Below are 21979 nucleotides of genomic sequence, written 5' to 3'. Positions count from 1 at the left end.
TATTAAAAGCTTTGGACAAGAGTCAAATGTATGGTGGAGGTATAGTGATCATTATACATTCATATAAAAAGGTAAAGCTTAACATAAACCAGGCTAAATACACTAGAGGAAAATCGCTAGCATTATTAGCATTCGTTAGCTTCCATTTCCAACTAACGTAGACATTTTCATAACAGTAAAATGCAAAAGACAGCAGATTAGCAAGACAGGATCATCGCAAAGCCATAAATACCATTACCTTATAATGTACCGGTCGAAATTAAATATTGTAGCCGTAGAACAGAAGAGGTCCATATAAACTCAATGGAGAAAAAAATATTTCCCCCTCCAATGTATAAACCGGAAGAGCAACTGACGTCACGTGAATAGGGTCTATTCAATCCATATGCTGATCTGACCCCCCATGCCAAAGCGCCAGCGGTCGCCCAGCAGTCTGCCGTCACACAGGCGGATGCGTGCACGCGACCTCGTACGGATGCGCGTGCAACCTCGTACGGACTACTGGTAGTGGCTTCTGTTGAGTGAATGATCCACCGAAATGGTATAAGGTTAAGGATAGTCAATATGTTACAGTGCAAGGTTATTGTAATTTATTTTTGTTTAGACTTCATGTCTTCAATTTCTGTTTAGTTTGAATTTGTTTCTTAAAGCAGGTGTTGAGTTATTTTCCAGCTCCACCTTATCTATTCTTCCTTTGAACCATGAGAAACCTCAATCAATCAAGACCACCCAAAAGTATTCACCCAAAAGTATTTATCTCTGGGGAAACCAGAGAGGAAGAGACCTTAAAGAATTTCACACAGGAATACCATGCAATGCAGTCAGATCTTTAGTGAAGTCTTCTGGTTCAAGCGTTGTTACAAGAAATGTCAAGGAAGTAGGAGAGAGAATTCTCCGTACTGTAAGTGCTCTGAACCTAGTTACATCATTTTGCACAAACATATATACTGGAAAACATGTCATAGATACAGAATTCAGCTGTCACATTGCAATAGGTCGAGAGGTGGTTATCAGAGTACAGTGTCATGAGCGTCCGATAGTCTGAATCCTGTTTTTGACTTTAATCACGTCCCGTGATTAGGATTCTGTTGTTGACTCTTTATCTCATGGGTGAGAGGGTGTTTTTATCCTCATCTTTAGGGCAAAGTTGTTTGTCAGGTCGTACTCCATTTTTCAATCTGGAATGGGCGACAGCTGATAATAGAATTAATACCATGCAAATATTGATATAACATCACTGGGTGACAGGGCAGTCCTGTACACCAAATACAAGGTCTTTTTTAACATAGTAATAAATAAGATGTGAACATAAAATACCAAAGAAAATATCCATCAGCAGGTTTGCTTTAAGGCTTGTTTTTTTTTAATCTGGGGCAGTTATTGTATTCTTGTTTTTGTGTAGGCTATACGGTGCTGCCTTACTGCTCGCCATCGAGCCTGGCTCTTTAGCCTAATGGTAACATACGTGCCAATCGTATTCATAGATACCGGGTTCGCCTCCCGGCTGAGGCTACATTAGTGGCAGTGTTGGCCGGTGTGATATACGTAGGCACCGTTCTTCGGCGCCTCAGCGTTACAGACCTACAGCATGTTACTTGCCTGGTTGTGGAGGTCCCCCCATGCAGTCAGTCGAGCCTAGCTCCTGACTGGCGCATTTAAACAAACGTTACTACATAGCCTGTAGTAACACTGATGACCCCCTAGGGACCCCGGACCCCCCCATGAAAACCCATGAGCTAGTCGATATCTCATATCAGAGTCATGTATGCTACATACAATACCTGCTACTACTGTACGACGTATTATCTCTATTCTTATGGCAAATTGTGTCGTGAATTTGGGGGAGATTATGAAACACTCGATATTGCTTTCTACTCCCTGACACCAAGGTGTGATTTCATCTCCGGTGTATTTAATGGTGAGCAGAAAATTAGTTCAGTGGGCACATTGACACATTGACAAAGAGAGATTAGACGTTTGCCCGGGACCCAAACTAGTGAAAATATAGCGCAACGTGTCACTTCGCGACCACAAAGTGAGTCCCGACCCACTGTTTGGGAAACAAACAATACTTTACACCACATGGTGATCACGTGAAGGGAAGCTTTAGAGCTGAGATTATTAATTTATAAAGATGGTCAAACTTAATTGGAGCCAAGAGGCGCAATGAATGAATCCTACAATAATGGTCTCCTAAGTAGGTATGGTTTGATGATTGGGTCCAGTATTTAGTTCAGTGACCATGGAGTTAAGGAATGGATGCTATGTTCACGTTCACTCTCCCATTGGAAATGAATAGACTCCAACATTGTTCCTGTCTCCAAATAATGTGGAAGAGAATCCAATCTGGAGTCCAATCTGTAATCTCTGACCTGGACGACGCTGTGCTTCGATACGGCAGGTAGATGATCAAAGGCTTCAGTCCACTAACTACACCACATATGTCTGATCCCATGACATAGTTAGTTCACTTAATATACGCTTTGGAAGAATTCATATGAGGCCGTTGAGCTGTTGAACCGTGGCATTTCCACTATAGCAGAGACAATGTATTGTTGTCAGATGATGGCATTCAGTGCAGGTGTTGAGGTTTATATTCAAAACGATGCCACTGTGGCTAATTGAAAGTTTGATGTGAAGATACTGTGACGATATCCCTCCAAAGGTGTTATAGTATACATTTTAGGAAAAAAAAATCTCAATATTATAAAAACATTACATTCTTATTATTAGATTAGAGTACATGTGGTGTTTATCATTTAATATTACTCATCCTGTGGATGCTTCCTATATCATCTGATGTTTGCTCATCTCATCTAGGTAATAGTGGGCAGTCTGTTTTTTTTTAACAAAACATGGTACATGTCATTATGTAAATGACATAATTGCCAGCATTTCTCTGCATGTGAATACGTAAGGTACACTTTAAGGGTCTGGGAATCGTTGAATAAGGCTATAAAAGCTTGTAATCATTGCTTGTATTAGACAAGAATCAGTGAGATATTGGGGTGAGAATAATGCACAGTATTGTAAGGCTGTAGCAGTTAACCTCACACAGGCTCCTCATAATCGCCAGGCCTTTACAGTAGAATTATAGTGTCTCGTTTCAGAGTCTCCACACAGACATAGCAAATCCCAATGTCCTAGTTGTCTCTAGCCGCCAGTCCTCATAAACTAAGTTTTATGGCCAGTTATCTCCAGGGCAATGGAGATAAGTATGCAAGGTTTCCAAGCTAGGTCAATATGACGTTTTCCCACTGTGTGGTACTGGCTCCACTGGACTCTATTCAGCTTTATGTTTGGTTTTCCATCAGGCAAATGCAAATAAAAATCCCTGTCAACTTTCCAAATGAGCTGATGCAATGCCAAAAGGAGATGTGAAAACACTTTAATTAATAACGGGAAAGCATCTGTGTAACTTTAACCATTATTTTATACCTTGGCTATTCAAAAATAGCAGATCTACACAAGCTCATATCTCCGCTATGAGCTTGTGTAGATCTGCTATTTTTGAAAAATCTTGCAAATGTGTGCAATTTGAATATATATATATATATATATATATATAGTTTCTTTTTTTAACTCAAATCTTTGCATCTGGGGGTCCCTGGAACAAAATATTTTGAGATCGGGACCACATTTTCGGGGTGATTAACAGTTTAACATAAACATCAACAAAAGTTTGAGCACCAAGTCAGAAAACTGTTAGGATTTATAGTGCAGGGGCCAATACTGATATTTTCACAAATTGGTGCCACCTGAAGTGGCCGTACAATTTTGGTATCTTTAAAAGTGTTCCTACATGTCTCTAGTTATATTTTGGTATACCTTCCAATTCAGTAGCTTAATGCCAATTTTTACTCTTTAAACAAACCTACGCCCACATGAAACTGTGATGCGTGTACAGTATATCCTTTATATGACTTATAAACAATACATTTAGGTAACCAGTGGTCTTATAAAGAGTTGATCCTAAGGTTAATTTATCATATAATCCATTTCTGCTCACGACTTGTTTGTAGTGTGCATATTTAATTAGATACTTTGCATATTTGAATATATTAGTGGAAATAATTGCACGATCAATCAAATTAAAGTTTAATATTAAGTTCAATTATAACACATACGTGGAAACAAATAGTAGGCCTAATAGGCCTATATATATTTTGGTGGCATTCTGGCAATTGATGGGGAATTTTCATATACTCATCTTGCCTTTTATGTACCTTTTGTAATGCCATTATTTAGACTACTCGCCTATGTGTGATCTACTGTAGCCCTAAGTGGTAAATGGTGCATTTTTGGGTGCAATTGAGCTCAGAAAACCTAAAAAAAATCAGAGAAATTACAAAAACTTTTTTTTAATGTCACAATCCCTTTAAGGTCAGAGCGAGGACCATCACTTGGTATATACTGAATGGAAGCTCAAAAATATTGTTTAAAAAAACCTTTAAACTATCCTATTATAAATGCACCACGTCTCTGTGTGTGTGTACGTATACACGTGTGTATACGTCTGTAATCCACGTAACTCGTTTGCCCCAACGACTTCAAATTTGACACACACGTTCCACACCACCACAGGGAGTGCAGTGCCCGGCCTTGAGTCTGTGGGATACATGTTGTCCAGAACCAGAACCAGCACAAGAACCAGAACCCCCACTGTGTGCACCAAGCTACATATCCAGGTGCTCCTAGCCCAAAATAATAATGTTAATAAGTTAGTGCCCTCTTGCACAGAGGGCTGCATGTCGCTATGAAAACCAACTACATTGATCTACATATCTGCAGAGGAAAACAAATCACCAGGTACCAAAAGATGGGGGTGGGGTGTCTTGACTCATACTCCATATCCAACAGAAAAAAGATGCAGAGAGGAATTGTAGTTCAACTGAAAAATATGTATTATCTCCAAATGTCCACTTGAATAATCAAGCTTAAAAGATACAAATTAGTATTTCCAAAAAAAAATAAGAACAAATAAGTATAAATAAGGTCAAAAACTGTATGCCTTCCCAGCCTCACCAAACCTTTTCCATTGTTCTCAAAAGGCATGCCAAGAGACCTTAAACAGGCTACCCCACTTCCTCTCCCACTGAGCCTTTCAAAATAAAATACAAGCTACAATTCACTGTACCAAAGTCACTGCAGATGAGCTTTTACTTTGAAGGGGAGAAATGATAAAGGAAGTGCAACGGGGCTCACTAAATTGCCATGACATAACAGGGTTTCTAATTAGAGGTGGGGGCCTCTAATAATCCTTAAATAAAAGTGAACAAATAAAGAAAGCATAAAACAGGCTCCAACAGATTTGATTAGATGTCCTTTAATTATCCACCAGGGAAATTTGTTTTGCTCAGGTCAACGCATACATTCAGACAAGACAATACCTAAATATACACCACAATAAATGTGCTCTCCACACTTGTGGAATGCCCATAATGTGTTTTCATGCATGTGTGCTATAGCACACCGAGTCCAGCTCATTAGGCACCTGCTTTCATGCGTACATGTGCGCAGCTGTGTGTGTGTGCGTGTGCGTGTGTGTGTGTGTGTGTGCATCTTTATCGTTCAGTATCAACTTTGCTATTGTTGAACAGCAATGTTCGTGTACCTTGTTGACCTATGTGTTCACCTATGTGACATTAATGAGCACCAGTATATGACTATTAGTACCAGTAGGGGGTGCCAGAAACAGAGAGAGGGATAGTGCTGCACTGTTGCCTGCTAATGAGAGAGAGAGAGAGGTGGGGGGGAGGGGGGGGGGGGGGGGAGTTGCACCACTCAGTTCACACAGGTGTGATTTTTATTTATAATCCAATTCCAAAGATACAAGGGACTATAACCTATACATGTAACCACCCACACACCATGCTTAGTAAACCACATACATCACACAGCTACACACAATTATCCTGGCCTTATACGAAATATCCTGCGGTAATGAATACAGTTGTCAGTGTGCTAGCTGAAGAAAATCCCATGCAGACAGACTTTCTATTCCCAGACAGAAACATCCTGGCTGCCACACGTTGACTGTTAGCAGGTAATGGCAATACTGTGTCATCCAGAGGGACAGGGAGATCCTGATGCAATACAAGAGCAAACACACATGCATGCTGACAGGCAGAATCTCACTAATATAGCTGTAGGCTCTCTCACACACACACACACACACACACACACACACACACACACACACACACACACACACACACACACACACACACACACACACACACCGTTGTTCTTCTTTATCCATACAAGTCAATGATGACCATGCATGTCCCATTACATTGGGATTTTGTGAGTTCACAGTTCGCCATCCTCGACGGCTCTTCTCCAGGCAGGTCGTGCAGCGCGGGTTTCCAGCCTTTTAGGCCGTGTTGGGACCCATGAAAAAGTGCTTAGAAAATGAGTTTCGTTCCCATGTCAAGCGAACTACGCATTCAATGCATTTTTTCATAGATAATACCCTTCTAGACTTTGGGTTAAAAGTTCTACTCATAAAAACCTGCAGTTTTTTTTTAAAGCCATAAATGTATAAACAGTGTATAACAAAAAAACGAAAATCGTGTGCTGCTGTTTTTGCTTGTAAAATGTGTTTTTGGCAACACAATTTTTTTCTCAAATGCATATACATAACATCTGACATAAGTATTGGTGCCTTTAGTTTACTCATATGTGAATTTATATCATGAAATGTAGCATATTTGTTAAAGAATATGCTTCAACTTAAGTGTTTGCCACACAGTACAATGAAACCTACACAGTAAATTGTGCCAAGAGCTTATGTTATATACATAGAAAATGTCTCAACCTAATGTGTAATGAAAGGTAGAAAAGAAAATCAGGGCACCTTGGACCAACATGGCAGAAAATCTATCAAAATGTTACCACGCCCCCTAAATTGGAATAATGCAAAGAAATGGACAAGACTAAAAATTTAAGTACTAGAGGTCAGAATTATTACAACATATGGTATGAAACATTTATTTATTTAGTTCCGCAAAGTGTCACAGCATCTGTCATTTGTACATCCAACCCCCCCCCCCCCCCCCCCCCCCCAAGGAAATATATGAAAATACAAAATAGCATACAAAACAAATGCATCACAATAAAAACCTTCTGTTGGCTGTGTAAGTAGTCTGTGCTGTTTGCATTTATGCATTGCATTTAAATGGATGTAGGCAGTGTGGCAATTCTTTAACACCTTAATAATTCTTGAACAAAACAAGTAGTAGGCCTACATGGTAACATGTTGGGTTACTCATCCCTATCACTTTCATCAGTCATCATCCCATGTACCTCTTTCTTCTGTTTCCTTTGACACATTTTCACAGTCCTGGCAGTGACATAAATCAGTGCAAGACAGTTTTGCAGACATACATGAACATCTTTCAGTCTCACATTTGCTTTTTTACAATTACAGTGGACTACCTGCAACACACATCAGGGGCAGGATTTCTAGTCAGCCATGTTACTTTTAACTCCCCATCCTCCATGCCCCATCCACTGCCAATGGGTGAAGGAGCACACATCCTACTAGTCAGAGAACGTCTCATCACTGCTGCTTGGTAGTTTGCCCTTTTGCAATGTTGGTGGAGAGCATAACTTGTTGGGGGAATGGACAGTTCTGGCAAAGCTGATGATGCCGTACAGAATGATTTGTACCTTGCATCCTGAAACAAGTTCTGTGGCCCTTGTCTTTTAGACTGTGGATTGTGTTGAAGGTAGGAGGTGCTTTCAATGTGTAAACTGACTTCGGCAGTGGCTGTCTGTCTGGTCTAGACATTGTTTCAACAACAGAACTTTGTAGCATAATGCCATTTGTATGGTGAGTAGTTCCACAACCTGACAGTGTCTCCTCCCCAAAATCAATGTTATCCCACACCAGTATGGTAGGTGCCTTCTTTGAGAACCCCTTAGGAATTTTGTCTCTGCCCTCTAGAAGTTGTAGTTGAGCTAGGCTAGTGTCTAGACTGACAACTGTGTTCCATGAAGCACAGTGTCCTAATCTATTCAGTAGTGACAGAACATTGGATGAACCTGTTAAATGGCGAACAGTTAGACCAAGACACAGTGACTTAGGCGTCTGCTTCCGACCTTTAGATGCACAATGTATTGACAAACAGATAAAACTTTTAGGTTCACATCTTCAGGAATATCAACATAACAGTCTAGTGTTGGTTCCTCTGTTGCACCTATAATCCAGGAAATTACATTGAATAGTTCAACTGGCACAACAGATTTTGCTTCAGAAACATTCAAATCCTCTGCTGTGGGAGGCCAAGGGCATTTCATACCGGGAGTTTCATTTACAAGTTCAATATCAGTCCTGCACTATACAGTGTCCTTGTGTGCTCTGTAGTTTGTCCAGATGTGTGTTCATTGTCACTTTCAGCTTGGCTTACCTCGGTTGATTCAGTTGTGGTCGTGTCTGATGGATAGCCTGTCTAACAGTGTATCTGCTGATAATGTTTCAACAAAAACTAGTTCAGAGATGTTGCGCGTTGCAGCTGGGGGAAATCACGGGCCAACCGCCTTTTCAGTTTATCCTGCCTGCAAAATGAAAATATAGAAAAAGACGGGCACAAATGTATAAATAAAGGGATTTTTTCACAATCAGAAACAAATTAATTTAAACATAGTGTCATAGCCTTTCTTGTGAGCGAATAAATCAATCAAATTGAAACTTTTCAGTATGAAAGAGGTTATTTTTTGTTTACTGAACTGTCAGGGACACAGTTACCTGTAGTCTGAAGCATCAACATCCTCATTCTTCTTAACAATGTCTATGAACTTCTTCCTTAGTTGGTTCGTTTTCAGGATGACTCGTTCGCAGAATATGTTGTAGCTGGCAGCAAAGGGTTGTTAATTTCTGAAAACACACACACACACACACAGACAAAAAAATACTTAACATGTGCAAAGGTGTCTGCTGTCAACATTGTATCTAAAGACAGCCAAAATACAGAGTATATATATAGTATCACACATTTACAATTCAAAATGTAGGTGAAATTTGTTTTTGTAACTTCTATCCATTATATGGTTATTACAAGAAAGAAATAGGTGAAGGGGGGGGGGGCAAGGAGATCAAGGCAATAAAAGAAAATGCTCCCTCTCTCTCTGTACGCGTGTGTGTGTGTGTGTGTGTGTGTGTGTGTGTGTGTGTGTGTGTGTGTGTGTGTGTGTGTTGGGTGGGGGGCTGTAAATAACAGTGACCTGCCCCCTTGACCTCCATGCATTCCTAATAATGTAGTAATTCAATCAGCAGTGTTTCAGTCTCTGTTCTGTAGATAAACACTTTTATCAATGATAAGTATAATATAATAATATATAAATGCACTACATCACAAGACCACCGCCTTTCTATCTGCAAACTTCCTTACCCAAAAAGACATGATATTCAACATATTCAACAGAGTGATCCCACAAAGCCTTGGCCTCAAACACAGCACATCAAAGACCTCTGATCTAATGGGAAAATGATAGGTCTGTATGTAAATACCGGTAGCACAGTTATCGTCATAATCAATATTTCACAGTCCAAAACTGGCATGCATTTTCCAGTCCAATGTTAACGTGTGTGTGTGTGTGTGTGTGTGTGTGTGTGTGTGTGTGTGAGAGAGAGAGAGAGAGAGGAAGGGGGGTCGCTTACCTGACAGACACTGTTTCTGCTTGTTTCTTCTTCCGTTTTCCACCAACAGTAATATATTTGTCCACAAAATGATGCAGAAGGACATGGCCAGCAGAAGGGACGTGACTGTCCGAGGTAGCCGCAATTTGCAACTCTACTAGAGTTGCAAATTGCGGCTATGTCCGAGGCAGCGTTCTCCTTCTTTCCCCTGCACCGTCTGTGTGCAGCGTTTCTCGGCCAAACACAATCGTCTTTTACAAATAAAGCGACAGTAACACGTGGCGTGAAACACAGCGTCCTCGTTAGAGTCCTTTGATTCCCTTTTACGCACTTTTCCCCGCTGTTTTGGTTTATTTTTCCCCTCTTGGCTGGTTAAACTGGTGGCCGCCATTGCTCTAATATTATTATGGGAAGGGAATAAAGCTGCTACGCGATTGGTCCATGTGACCAAAACAACACCACTCCCCTTGCACATATTATTACGCCTTGTAAGAAATAGTCCCGTTTTAGATCGCGGATTATAAAATAACTGCAGCTTCGGACGAGTAGAACTTTTTTATTTGTACTTTCTACCTATAAATCTCTTTTATGGAGAAAAAATTGTGTAGTCCCCCTTCCGTGGGAACGGACCTGAACGAAAAGGGACCTCACAATACGGCCTATTTCAAGTCACTTCCAAATCTCTTTAAGGAGGCTTTCAGGGGGTACCCTTGCACCACGTTTCTGGGGCCACCTTGTACTCACTTTCAACACAAAGAAAACTTGTTTTGGCGGTCTTCTGCAGGAGCATTCTGGGCACATGGCCAGTTCATCTGAGCCTTGCCTTCACAAGCAGGAAGACGAAGGGAATATTGGCCGTGCTGAGGGCTTCTGGCCTGTCACTTGATCGCCTGCAGTTTCCTCAGACAGCTCAGGTCGATGCGGTTCAACTTCCCGTCAATGTGCTGGTACATTGTCCTGGCTTCACACCCATAATGTGCAGAGTTGTACGGACTGGTTGACAGTTTTGTCTCCTGCTTGATGCCAGTTATCTCCCCATACCGAGTCAGGATGCATGTCCAAAGTCTGCAGCTGGCCTTGACAATGAGCCTCATGCTAAACTTTATCATCTATGCACAGCATGAGACGGAATTATATTCAAGGTAGGTAAACCAAGTGTATGGTGGTAAAGGACGTCAGTCTGAAATCTTTGTGCAGTTTGTTAGTAGGCGTGTCACAATTATTACATAATCGCCTAATTGCAAGTCTTTGAGATAATCACAATTTTATTACATAATCGTCATAATTGTCAATCCTTACTCAATCATTCATTTTCATCGCGATGCGACACGTTTTGAGCTTGTAGATTAATTAAAAGTAATTAAATACCTAAGTTAAATTAAGTTAAGTTATTTATATCTGCCCCCCTCCAATAGTCACGCTCATGAGTAATTTTGTCTGCCTGAATTAGCTAGGCAGGCTTCGCATCATGCAACATTCAAACAAGGAGACATGAGGTTTCTGCCAGACAGCAACAATATTATAAAGATCAGCACCTTGTTATTGGCATTTCCCCTGTAGCTGACCACACTGACATTCAGACTACAGGTAGGTGGACAATTACGATTTTGTCAGAATTTCATAGACATAATGCCTCAGTGATTTTTGCAGGCCTTCCAGGGAGAGATGGATGATGAAGGCCCCCTTAAACCATATGGGCCTATACTTTGACAAGTTACAGGGCAGGGCTCTAAAGGGACCCTGTAGCAACTCATAATGTAATAGCAACTCATAATGTAATAAGGGCTCAAAAAGGCTCATAATGTAATAAGTTAAATGTAATAAAAACTCATAATTTAAAAAAAAGACGTGTTACATTATGAGTTGCCTTAATAGGCAGCTCATAATGTAATAAAAGTTCATAATGTAATAATGGCCCATATTGGTGAGAAAAGTCTTACACTGTCATTGTTATTACCTCTGTTGACAAATGTAGACTTTCATATGGCCCATATAGTCTTACACTGTCATTGTTATTACTTCTGTTGACAAATGTAGACTTTCTTATGGCCCATATAGTCTTACACTGTCATTGTTATTACTTCTGTTGACAAATGTAGACTTTCTTATGGCCCATATAGTCTTACACTGTCATTGTTATTACTCCTGTTGACAAATGTAGACTTTCTTATGGCCCATATAGTCTTACACTGTCATTGTTATTACTCCTGTTGACAAATGTAGACTTTCATATGGCCCATATAGTCTTACACTGTCATTGTTATTACCTCTGTTGACAAATGTAGACTTTCATATCGTCACCTTATTAAACTAATTGTCTAAGTCATTTTTTGCCAACATTTTTTTTTGGCCTAAATCACCACCTGGTGATGCTGGCCACCTCTGGTAAAATCGCCCGAGCCCTAATGTAAAAGGCCTTCCTGTTACACCCATATTAAAACAATGGCCTATGTCAAGAGGGAGACTTAGGCCATATTATTTTGCCTAAGTCATAATAAAATGTGACTTAGGCCAATTTAACACACCTTTCAAAATGGGAGTGAATGGGACTGAATGGGAGTGAAAGGGAGGTACTACTATGGGACTGATACTATGGGAGTGCATGGGACTGAATGGGAGGTACTGTTACTATATGGGACTGATAGAATGGGACTGAATGGTAGTGAAAGGGAGGTACTGTTACTATGGGACTGATACTATGGGAGTGAATGGGACTGAATGGGAGTGAAAGGGAGGTACTGTTACTATGGGACTGATAGAATGGGAGTGAATGGGACTGAATGGGAGGTACTGTTACTATGGGACTGATAGAATGGGAGTGAATGGGACTGAATGGGAGTGAAAGGGAGGTACTACTATGGGACTGATACTATGGGAGTGCATGGGACTGAATGGGAGGTACTGTTACTATATGGGACTGATAGAATGGGACTGAATGGTACATTCAGTCCCATTCACTCCAAATTCACTCCCATTCACTCCCATTCACTCCCCTTCAGTGTCAAATGTCTTTGTTCTCTGATATTATTTTAAACACTCTGTGGCTGACCCTAAACCATGGTTTATTAAAAATAATTGGAATAAAACATTTTAATTCGTTTAATAAGGTGACGATATGAAAGTCTACATTTGTCAACAGAGGTAATAACAATGACAGTGTAAGACTATATGGGCCATATGAAAGTCTACATTTGTCAACAGAGGTAATAACAATGACAGTGTAAGACTATATGGGCCATATGAAAGTCTACATTTGTCAACAGAAGTAATAACAATGACAGTGTAAGACTATATGGGCCATAAGAAAGTCTACATTTGTCAACAGAAGTAATAACAATGACAGTGTAAGACTATATGGGCCATAAGAAAGTCTACATTTGTCAACAGAAGTAATAACAATGACAGTGTAAGACTATATGGGCCATAAGAAAGTCTACATTTGTCAACAGAAGTAATAACAATGACAGTGAAAGACTATATGGGCCATATGAAAGTCTACATTTGTCAACAGAGGTAATAACAATGACAGTGTAAGACTATATGGGCCATATGAAAGTCTACATTTGTCAACAGAGGTAATAACAATGACAGTGTAAGACTTTTCTCACCAATATGGGCCATTATTACATTATGAACTTTTATTACATTATGAGCTGCCTATTAAGGCAACTCATAATGTAACACGTCTTTTTTTGAAAAATCTGTTATTACGTTATGCGCTCATGATTTTACTACATTATGAGCTGATTATTACATTATGAGTTTTTATTACATTTAACTTATTACATTATGAGCCTTTTTGAGCCCTTATTACATTATGAGTTGCTATTACATTATGAGTTGCTACAGACCCCCTGCTTTTCCCCTCTACAGCTAATCTCATCACTGAAAATGGCTGATCTACAAGTTTGCTCACAAGATGTTGCCACTGCGGGACGCATTGGAGATCTGAATGAGTGGTTAGATTTGATTCTGTGTGTAGATCTACTTGTACTTTGGCTTGTAGATAATTTTTTGGCTGAATATTCGCCCCCAGAATAGGGGGAACGACTTGTAATTTGCACACATACTAGAAGAGGTCATTCAGTTTCTGGACAGGTCCCAATGCAGGAACACTGTTAATTGGTTGGGTGTGATGGAGCGCCCAAGCCGGAGGCCCTGTGTAGGAATCAAACCGCAGTCTCCACAGTCATGCCCTATAGATGCCCTATAGCTGGCTTTCCTGGTTTCCCCTTTGGAAGTTCGAACAGCATGGTTTTACTTCAACTTGCGGGACTTTAGTCTAATTTATGCGTTATGCATGGCTGGTTGAGGACTGAACTGAAGTGCTCAACCCTCTTTGCAAGTACTTTTCCATTCCTCATAGTAGCTTCATACTTTGCTGCCCGTCTGTATCTGACTTGTAAAGTTTTGTAAACAAACAACTCCGCCCCGTGTAAACAGACAGACCTAGGGACCCTAAATAGACAAATAGACAAATAGACAGACAGACAGACAGACAGACAGACAGACAGACAGACAGACAGACAGACAGACAGACGCACACACGAATGAGAGCGCATCAAAAGTAAACATATATCTAATTCCTTTATATCAGCCTTTACGTAAGGACACACAGAATACTTACAGATTTAAAAAATGAACCCACCACTGATGCAATTTGTTGTTGGACACAGTTGGAACACTTTCATCCGGCTTGTGAACACGCCTACATTCTCACCTCAGTTTGTGAAACTGTACTAATACCTATACTTTGAGTGTAACTTGGTCATTCTCCCCGACGGCGTAAGGCCGTCGGACCTATGCTGTCTGCTATGCTGTGTTTGTTGCTGAAATAAACATCATGGAACATCATCTCGTCTTTCTGGTCTCACAGTTTCTCTCCTGTATGGTATGAAATATATACCACATGATCTAACTGTTTTTCAAGCTATTTTTAACATCACTGTCCAAGACTTCAGGTCGACTGATGTTTGTAAAAATGTAATTGAGCATGACGGCCTGCCAGGATTGTACTGCAGACAATGGTTCTGCTGTCAACGGGAGGATATTACAGTACATTGAGCCAGAGGCGGCTGTGAAGATTTTTTTTCTCTTAACTGAAACACATTTTTCCCATAGAAAGGTATCATTGCATTTGTTTCCTTTTTCTCCTTTGTACCATGTAGTGTTTTGCTTTTTTTTTTTATATGTATTGTTGTGTTATTTCTATACTATCGAGGCTAATCAGTCGCATGAAGAGTAACACCAAGGATTCGTCGGTGTTGTCATGTCACTGATTGACTGGTTTATTTAAACAGCTTCAAGTCTCCACTGAATCAATCAATCAATCCCACTCTCTTTTACTCAGTGTACAAACTAGGTCAGTGCATCATTTCATCTTCAATATCTAGGCTACTGTACCTCACACTGCCTTGTCAAATTGAAATAAAGGGGGCATGGTGTTCTTTGTTTGTTTAGTGAGCCTGTTTAGTGCTGCACCCACTGTTTTTAAGTACTTACCATGGCGTCCCTATTTCGGGACATGCCATTCTTGGCTAAATGTACTGTAAAATAGGTCTTTAAGTGGTTAAGGCTGATGCAACAACGTAAAATAGCTGGGGAGTTTTGGTGGCGCAGGGCGCTGTTGCCAGATTCTGGAAGAGGAATTAAGCAACAAGATCTGTGAAACCAAGTCCAAAAGAAGCGGCTATAGAGCGTTGCAGTCCCGCCCCCTTTCATGACAACGAGAGAGCCAGAAGTGAATTCCCCGTTCATTTTCCCAACATGCCCAAAGTCTCTTATTATGCATGTGACATGGCAACCCTGGCACAGGGGTAACTACATTTCCTGTGCATCAGCATGAAGATCGCAGGTTTGAATCCTTCAATGGTGCCTCTTGCTTAATTGGAGCATAATTTGCCGCGGAGGAAAGCCAGGTGGGGAGGGTGATCGTTGTCACTGCCCCAGCAACGCCTATCACAGCCTAAAGCTTAAAGCTGCATGCAGCAAGACGCACACACGCACGCACACACGCACGCACGCACACACAAGCATGTGGGGAATCTGTGAATTGGCACGACGACTAAATGGGGAGCAAAGGGGAAAACTGATTGGTTACTCTAATTTAATTACAAAAATATTATTATCCGAGAAGACAACACAGATCTGAGTCAGAAGGGTAAAGTGTTGATGATAGCTAGTGTATTGAGCTTATAAGAGCAGTGGGTTAGTGTGTAGACAGCTCCTCTCTCTCTCTCTCTCTCTCTCTTTCTCCCACGCTTTGATTGCAATCATTCCATACTTATTTTCCGTTTCCTCCACTTGAATGTGCAGGCCAGCCATCGCATGTATCCAATCGGTTCTCAGATTGAATCCATTAGCTGTCACTTTTCCAGGGCTGATAGAGTCATACCGGTTGTCGGGGGAAGCCAAGCTGTACGAACTGAGAGCCAAAATGGCATTTTTTGTGAGCCGAGATGATGGATGACCTGTAGGGTCACAAAGTAATAATGAACTCTATCCAGCTGTCAGCAGAAATACTCTAAATGCCGGCTTGACGCACATTGACATCTCTTGTATTTTCTTTTACAGGTTACATATGAAGTTCCACGTATTATTTAATGTGTGGCTGATGTCAGTGGTGTAACGTAACTGAGGGCATTTACTTTAGACCTACTGTCCTATAGAAGTATACCATTTTGAGATACTTTTACTTTACTTAATGTCTATTTCAAATAGACTTTATAGTTTCTAATTCCCGACATCTCAGAGGCAAACCTTTCTATTAACAACATTTTTGTAAAAACATTAACATTGCGTGTTCGCAAATCACAAGCATGTCCAAATCCAGCACATCTAAGTAGTTCAGTTGCATCAATGATTTAAAACAGGAGAAAAGCCAACATGAAAGATATAGCTAGTGCTGAATAACAATGGCAAAAATGTCATTAAGTCAGCTTGAATTGAGACATAAAAGATGAAATAGCAAGCTCACAATGTATGTGGAAAAAGTTAGACTTTCGTTTTTAAAAGCTTTTGATGTTTTTATTAAGTGGGTAAGTCACTTTTGGCAGTCCTCTGACATATAGCAGGGAGAAAGATTGACTTGAAGGTTAAATGACTGAGAATCAGATTGAGCTCTCTTCCAGAAGAATCGCTTGATCAGTCAATCAATCACAAGTCAGGTCAATGCTATACCGTGTAGTGGCATGGAGTGCTCAATTCATGTTTAAAAACTGTGGTTTGGTGGTGGAAGTACATGTACTCAAGAACCGTACTTAAGTAGCCTACATTTTCACTCACTTCTACTCCCCAACATCTCAGAGGCAACTCCACTACAATTATTTGTAAACAAACAAGTTAATTTGCTTTGATTAAAGATAAGCTATACATGAACCCATTATAATTAAGCTATTCAAATGCAGCCGATCTGCTCACAAACTGTTGCATTGTGAGCTATTATCTGTTATTATATGAGCTATTATATGATCTGCTATTTTCTGAACTATTTTGTAAAATACGATTAATTTTACTTGGTACTGTAAGTATAATAGGCCTATTTTGATGTCTATACTTTAGTACTCCTGTTTGAATACAGGACTTTTACTTGTAACAGAGTACTATAGTAAATTGTGGTATTACCACTTTTACTCGAGTAACATGTTCCAGTCACGAAATGGCCTCAAAATGTCTGGAAACATGTCAGTCCACTGCGGCGGCGCTGCCCGCTGTGAACTGAATAATACATGCTAGACTTTGGGTTGGGAAGGAGTGCTTCCTCACATCAGATTTCATAGACCCTCAGAACTCACATGGACACATACTACTGTATGCAATGTTTGAATATGCCAGTGCTCACACTGAGCATGACGAGAGAGAGAGAGAGAGAGAGAGAGAGAGAGAGAGATGATTGACAGCTGACCTTGGGAAGTTTTCCCACTCTTAATGTTTTAGTTATGTTATTATTCCACCCTGGCTGTGTGTGTGTGTGTGTGTGTGTGTGTGTGTGTGTGTGTGTGTGTGTGTGTGTGTGTGTGTGTGTGTGTGTGTGTGTGTGTGTGTGTGCGCGCACGCACGCGCACGCACACGTATGAGTGTGTGTGTGCGCGCGCATGTTTACATGGGCCTACAGTGCATACCGTGTATCATATATTGATGCGGTCACTGCACACAGTGCACAGCATATGAGTAAAGGCGTAAAAAAAGTATCCCTGCTGCAGCATACAGCATATATAAATATGATTTTGGAAAGAGCCGGTGTCTGTCACTGTGTGGAGAGAGAGAGAGGAGTGACAGCTGCCGTCATGTGACCTATACAAGGAGACAGAGCTGCAGCCTGATTCTGGTTGAGCTGCATGTCCACATGGATCACCCTGGATCTATCTATACCGTATCTGTGTGTGGGCAGCATGCTGTGAGCGGGTGTGAGTGCGTGTGCGTGCGTGCGTGTGTGCGTGTGTGTGTGCGCATGCACATGTTTACTGTACTGTAACAGTAAAATAATTGATTTCAAACAACCACTGTTGGTCTATAAAGCTTTGAATGGTTTGGGCCAAAATACATTTCTGATCTTGTGCAACACCATGAACCATCCAGATAACTTGAGTCATCTGGAAAAAGTCTGCTTCCTGTCCCTAAAACCAAAAGTAAACTTGGGGAAGCAGCTTATAGTTCTTGTGCACCACATATCTGGACAAACTCTCAGAAAACTGGTCGGATGCTGTTGTTTCATTTAAAACGCAACTAAACACCTTTCTGTTTGCCGCTGCTTTTGACTGAGTTACTTTTATTTGTTTCATGCAGCTTGATGTTCTGTGTAAAGTACATTGGTTTGGATTGCCTAAAGTGCATTGGATTGCCAAATAAAACTGCTTAGTTACTGCACACAGGGCCCGGGGCAGTACCAGGCCCTGTGTGCATTCATTTAAGTATGACGGAGAGCTGCGCATGTGCCCTGATGTAATGATACATTTTTACTCCATCATACGACAGTTTTGCCTAATGAACATCGGCGCGTGTTACCGTCCGCCACACAACAAAACAATCAGGCTTCAAGGGAAGTGACATTTTGTCAGCCCTCCCCTGCTGAGACAGTCACTGACGCACGCAGTCTGCTATTGCTGTTCACTGTCAAGACATCAAGAAGTCAGTAATCTAGCCACACGCCAGAAGTAAACAGAGCATAATGCCATTCCACATGTGAGCAGGTGCATGTGAACCAGCCGTGTGTACACACTCTCACCTCTCCGTGGCTGATGATTCTGCTCTGTTTACTTCCTTTTATTCCCCGTGTCATTTTAATGTCAGGACTCTCTTTTGCGGCAGGATGATGAGGTTTTGCTCTCCTTTATTCGTCTTGTCTCTTCCCCACCGCCTGCCGTCTTGTCTGCCTTTCAGTCACTCTGTCATATTCTCTCTCCAATCTCTGTATGACCTCCCCTCCTTTTCTTTCATCTCCTCTTTTCATTTGCGGGCCTCTTCTCCTTGTCCATGAGGAGTCATTATATTACGCTTTCAAATCACACAAACACACTCGCACGCACACACGCACGCAGACGCACACGCAAACACACACAAAACCACACACTTCTCTAATGGAGTTTTCAGATGGTGCAAATCAGCATATATGCCACTGCAATGCAAAACCCTGAGAGTTAATTTAAGTTACGGGTCCATTAATCTTGGAGTTAGATTATGATTCATGATTTTGCACAGCTTGTTAATACGTTGGCGAGCAAGCTGGACAGAGTCATAAAACATGTAGAGAGGATGCAACAGCAATGGTTCTCCAATTACTATTAATTAAAGCTATAGCGTGACACATCTCCACACGTTGACGTTCCCCTGATGGGAGCAGCTGGAGAGAACATGTAAGGCAGTGGTTCCCAACCTTTTTCCTCTGAGCCCCCTCTTACATCTGACAAAAGAACAGAGACCCCCGGATGGTTAGCTCAACCGTCTGAGCACCGAGGCTGCCAAACCAGCCGGACGGCGTGCCGCGGGTTCGACTCCCGAGCCCGACGGCCTTTGTCGCGTGTCAAAATAAAAATAAAATAAAAATGGAGCCCCCCCACATGTATGTACAGTCGTACACACATGTGGTTAGGGTCCCTCCCACGCTGTGAGCGTGGTTGGCCGTGGTCTCTCCTATGCGTCATGAGCGCCCATACCCTAGGTGTGGGGTTGGTGAAAGGGCCTTTCTGTGTGGAGTTTGCATGATTTCCCCATGTCCCCTATACAGTAGGGTATCGGTAGACCCTAACAAAAAACATCTAGTAATCCTGGTCTCTATACTGCCTCTCCCTGGTCAGCCCCGATGGAGGGGAAAGGAACATGTTGGAATAACGTGTTATTCCACGTGCTACTGTACGTCCTACTGGGGAACCCCCCCCCCCCCTGTCAGGTGGTAAGAGGCGGCCTACTCAGTCCTCATGTATTGAAGGAAGCCTGAGCTCAGTTCAGGGCTCTCCCCAGGTTGGCAGAGGAAGAGTAGCGCCCAGGATTACAGTTTAGGCAATTGGCACCGGGTGAAAAAATGGGTTACACCCATTTTTTGTTGTTCCGTGTCTTTGCTATCCTGTTTGATCTGTGAGCACCACGGACACATTTTGCTAGAGTTAGGCCTACCTTGTAGTTTTATTTATATTTTTTTTCTGGGTGAAAGAGTTCAGATTTTGATCAACATGTTTAAAAACACATATTATTAGCTGCCTCAAAACACTGGTTTGAACAGACTGTTAACTTGAAGAGAAATTGGCTTAATTGCTTTTCTGATATTTGTTTACTGGAGCGTTCTACTGCCAAGATGAATGGCACCAGAGCGGACACTGTGGACAACTGGTCCAAAGCTCTTGATGCAGTTCAATTAATTATTTAATTGATGTGACGTTGTGACCAACGGTTTGCTTTTGGCTCCCTTGTCTGTATCTGTAGCCCTTGTACTGTACATGTCTTATTTGTCTTGTCTCGTCCTTGTCTGTGTTTGTTTGTGTTTGTCTTGTACTGGTCTGTAGTGTCTGTATGTTTTGTATATTTGTTATATTGTTTTTCTGTTTGTTGCTTCCCCCCTTTTTTTCCTATTATATTTTGCTGACTCGTACGTTTTTCAAGTTACAGTATATTTATGAATATCGACCCCCCCCCCCCCCCCCCTAGAAAAAAAAATGGATACAGAACAACTGATGTTGTTCTCTCTCTCTATCTCTCTCTCTCTCTCTCCCTCCCTCTCCGTCAGGTGAGCGGGATCAACCAGGCGGTGAGCAGAAAGCGTGAGCAGCGCGTGCTGTGCATGGTGGTGGTGATGGTGGCGTGCTACCTGCTGTGCTGGATGCCCTACGGCATCATGGCACTGCTGGCCACCTTCGGGCCCGCAGGCCTCATCACCCCCGAGGCTAGCATCGTGCCCTCTATCCTGGCCAAGACCAGCACAGTGATCAACCCCGTCATCTACATCTTCATGAACAAACAGGTGAGCGTTCACACCATTAAGAGCTGAGTGGGGCCAATTCTACAAATGGTTTTCAGAAAAATGTATGCTGCTTTTCATGCCAAGGACCCCCGAGATTATTATGTATATTTGTATTTTGTATTTGGACGCAGACCGCCATCTCAAAATATTGTGTGTCAGGGATCCCCAGAAGCAAAGATATATATAATGTATATAATATTCAAAGCATTTCACAGATTTTCACGTTTTTCTTTCCTCCAAAATAGCAATATATAATATTTTTGGATAGCTAAAGTAAAAAATAATGGTTAAAGTGTTAAAATTACACAGATGCTTTCCTGGTTTTAATGGGTTAATGGACATGGATGGATTAACAGGAGTTTGCATTGCGCTGATGTCTTGCGTTTCCGGTCATCATGAGTGATCTGAAAAAGCAACTAACACGCGTGATCTAAAAAGTGGTCGTTTTATATGTCCAATGTGACATCGAAGGAGGAGTTGATGGTGTGTGTGCCTAACACACGGAATGGCTTAGGAAGGAAATAATATGCTACCTGTCCTGCACGATGCACTTTCACTATGAAATATCTATTGATTCAATGCAAGTGCACTTGCATTGCAGCCCCCAGCCAAGACCCGACCCACAACAGACCTGCCAATCTGGCTCAGACCTATTGGCATGACAGGCTGTGCGTCAGTCTGGCGAGTGGGAGACTGGGGTTCAATACCCGTTACCTGCATATCACTACAATCTGGCATAGTCGGTAGGACGTGGAGCCTGAGATCCTTGTCAAATCAAAGCATTCTATCCAACATCCTTTGGACACTACAACACATTTACAACACATTTCTGCAGTTCTGCATACCCGATGTTTACTTGGTTCTGCGCTGGTGTCGTGCACCGGAAA

At 41.5% G+C, this 21979-nt stretch overlaps 1 protein-coding gene across 1 annotated transcript in view; it reads left to right on the top strand.

Moving 5' to 3' along the window:
* LOC310871168 (pinopsin-like) overlaps window positions 1-21979 on the top strand; it is a gene marked incomplete at both ends in the record, with an annotated part of 96639 nt that overhangs the window by 60062 nt on the left and 14598 nt on the right. Inside the window, one exon of the mRNA XM_083782657.1 lies at window positions 20859-21092. Coding sequence (XP_083638783.1) covers window positions 20859-21092 — 234 coding nt within the window. The remainder of the gene's footprint in view (window positions 1-20858; window positions 21093-21979) is intronic.

Source organism: Protomyctophum parallelum (genome assembly GCF_964188405.1).
Source record: "Protomyctophum parallelum genome assembly, chromosome: 14".
NCBI lineage: Eukaryota > Metazoa > Chordata > Actinopteri > Myctophiformes > Myctophidae > Protomyctophum > Protomyctophum parallelum.
The sequence above is the reverse complement of the archived record's forward strand: the minus strand, read 5'-3'. Positions and strand labels throughout refer to the sequence as shown.